The sequence below is a fragment of the Epinephelus moara genome, chromosome 8 (genome assembly GCF_006386435.1).
Source record: "Epinephelus moara isolate mb chromosome 8, YSFRI_EMoa_1.0, whole genome shotgun sequence".
Taxonomy (NCBI): Eukaryota; Metazoa; Chordata; class Actinopteri; order Perciformes; family Serranidae; genus Epinephelus; species Epinephelus moara.
Window position 1 is genome coordinate 5,866,315 of NC_065513.1, and position 1,266 is coordinate 5,867,580.

At 39.7% G+C, this 1,266-nt stretch overlaps 1 protein-coding gene across 1 annotated transcript in view; it reads left to right on the forward strand.

The window, feature by feature from the left end:
* The window catches only part of ak6 (adenylate kinase 6), a 7,614-nt gene that overhangs the window by 3,627 nt on the left and 2,721 nt on the right, over nt 1-1,266 (forward strand). The window contains exon 5 of the mRNA XM_050049965.1: nt 315-460. Coding sequence (XP_049905922.1) covers nt 315-460 — 146 coding nt within the window. The remainder of the gene's footprint in view (nt 1-314; nt 461-1,266) is intronic.

Below are 1,266 nucleotides of genomic sequence, written 5' to 3' on the forward strand. Positions count from 1 at the left end.
GAAGAGCTTCTTAAAGAAGAAGTTACAGGTCTGTGAGAGCCAGAAATCTTGCTTGTTTGTGGGTGACCAAATACTTATTTTCCACCATAATTTACAAATAAATTCTTTAAAAATCCTACAATGTGATTTCCTGGATTTTTTTTTTCATTTTGTCTCTTATAGTTGAAGTGTACCTCTGATGAAAATTACAGACCTCTCTCATCTTTCTAAGTAGGAGAACTTGCAAAATCAGTGGCTGATTAAATACTTTTTTGCCCCACTGTAGGTTGGGTGGATGTTAGATGTAAATGTTGTTATTTTTTCTGATTGTGCAGGTGGTGGATGAGCTGGATGAGAAGATGGTAGAAGGTGGTATGATTGTTGACTATCATGGCTGTGACCTGTTCCCTGAACGCTGGTTCCACATCGTCTTTGTCCTCCGCACAGATAACACCCAACTGTACACACGGCTAGAGAGCAGGTAACCTTCACTTCATTTCTCTTGCATACTGAACCGCAATGAATGTATGACTTCTGTCTGACTGTGGACCATCCAACTAGTACCAGCATGATTTCAGGTCTTGTTTGCGTATTTGAACAATTCAAAGCTTTTGCAGAGCTGAGGTACTGTATATCACTGTTGGGGCACTCTTGACTTGAAGTGTACCACTGCTGATCTGCTAGTTTGTGACACTAAAAAATGACCTGTCCTTTGTTTTTCAATGGCAGATGACACCACCCACCAGCAGATCTGCATCTTACAGACATATACCTTAGTTGAATATGGTATTGCACTGCTGTGTGCCCCTTTTAACCAGCCTATGTTACTTAAAATTACTGGACAGATAGCACCATCCACTGCCATGTACTGATGGTATGCAGCTCCTATTTTAGGGTCTTTGCCTATCCTCAATGGTATCTCACCTTTGATTTTTGGCATGCTGCTGTCTCTCTGCTGGCATATGCCACTAATTATGCCGTATACCAATGACTTTCCAAGTGATTTTGCTGTTGCAGACAAATTTCCAATATTGGAATAAAATCATGAGAGTTTTACCTCAGATGGTGCTCGCTCCCATGATCTTGTAAATGTTTCAGATCATCAAACAAATTTAAACATTAGTCAAAGATAACACAAGTAAACACAAAATGCAGTTTTTAAATGAAGGGTTTTATTAATGAGGAAGAAAAAAATCCAAAGCTACATGGCCCTGTGTGAAAAAGTGTTTGCCCCCCAGCTCCTGTTAAAACATAACTGTGGTTGATCACACCTGAGTTCAATTTCTG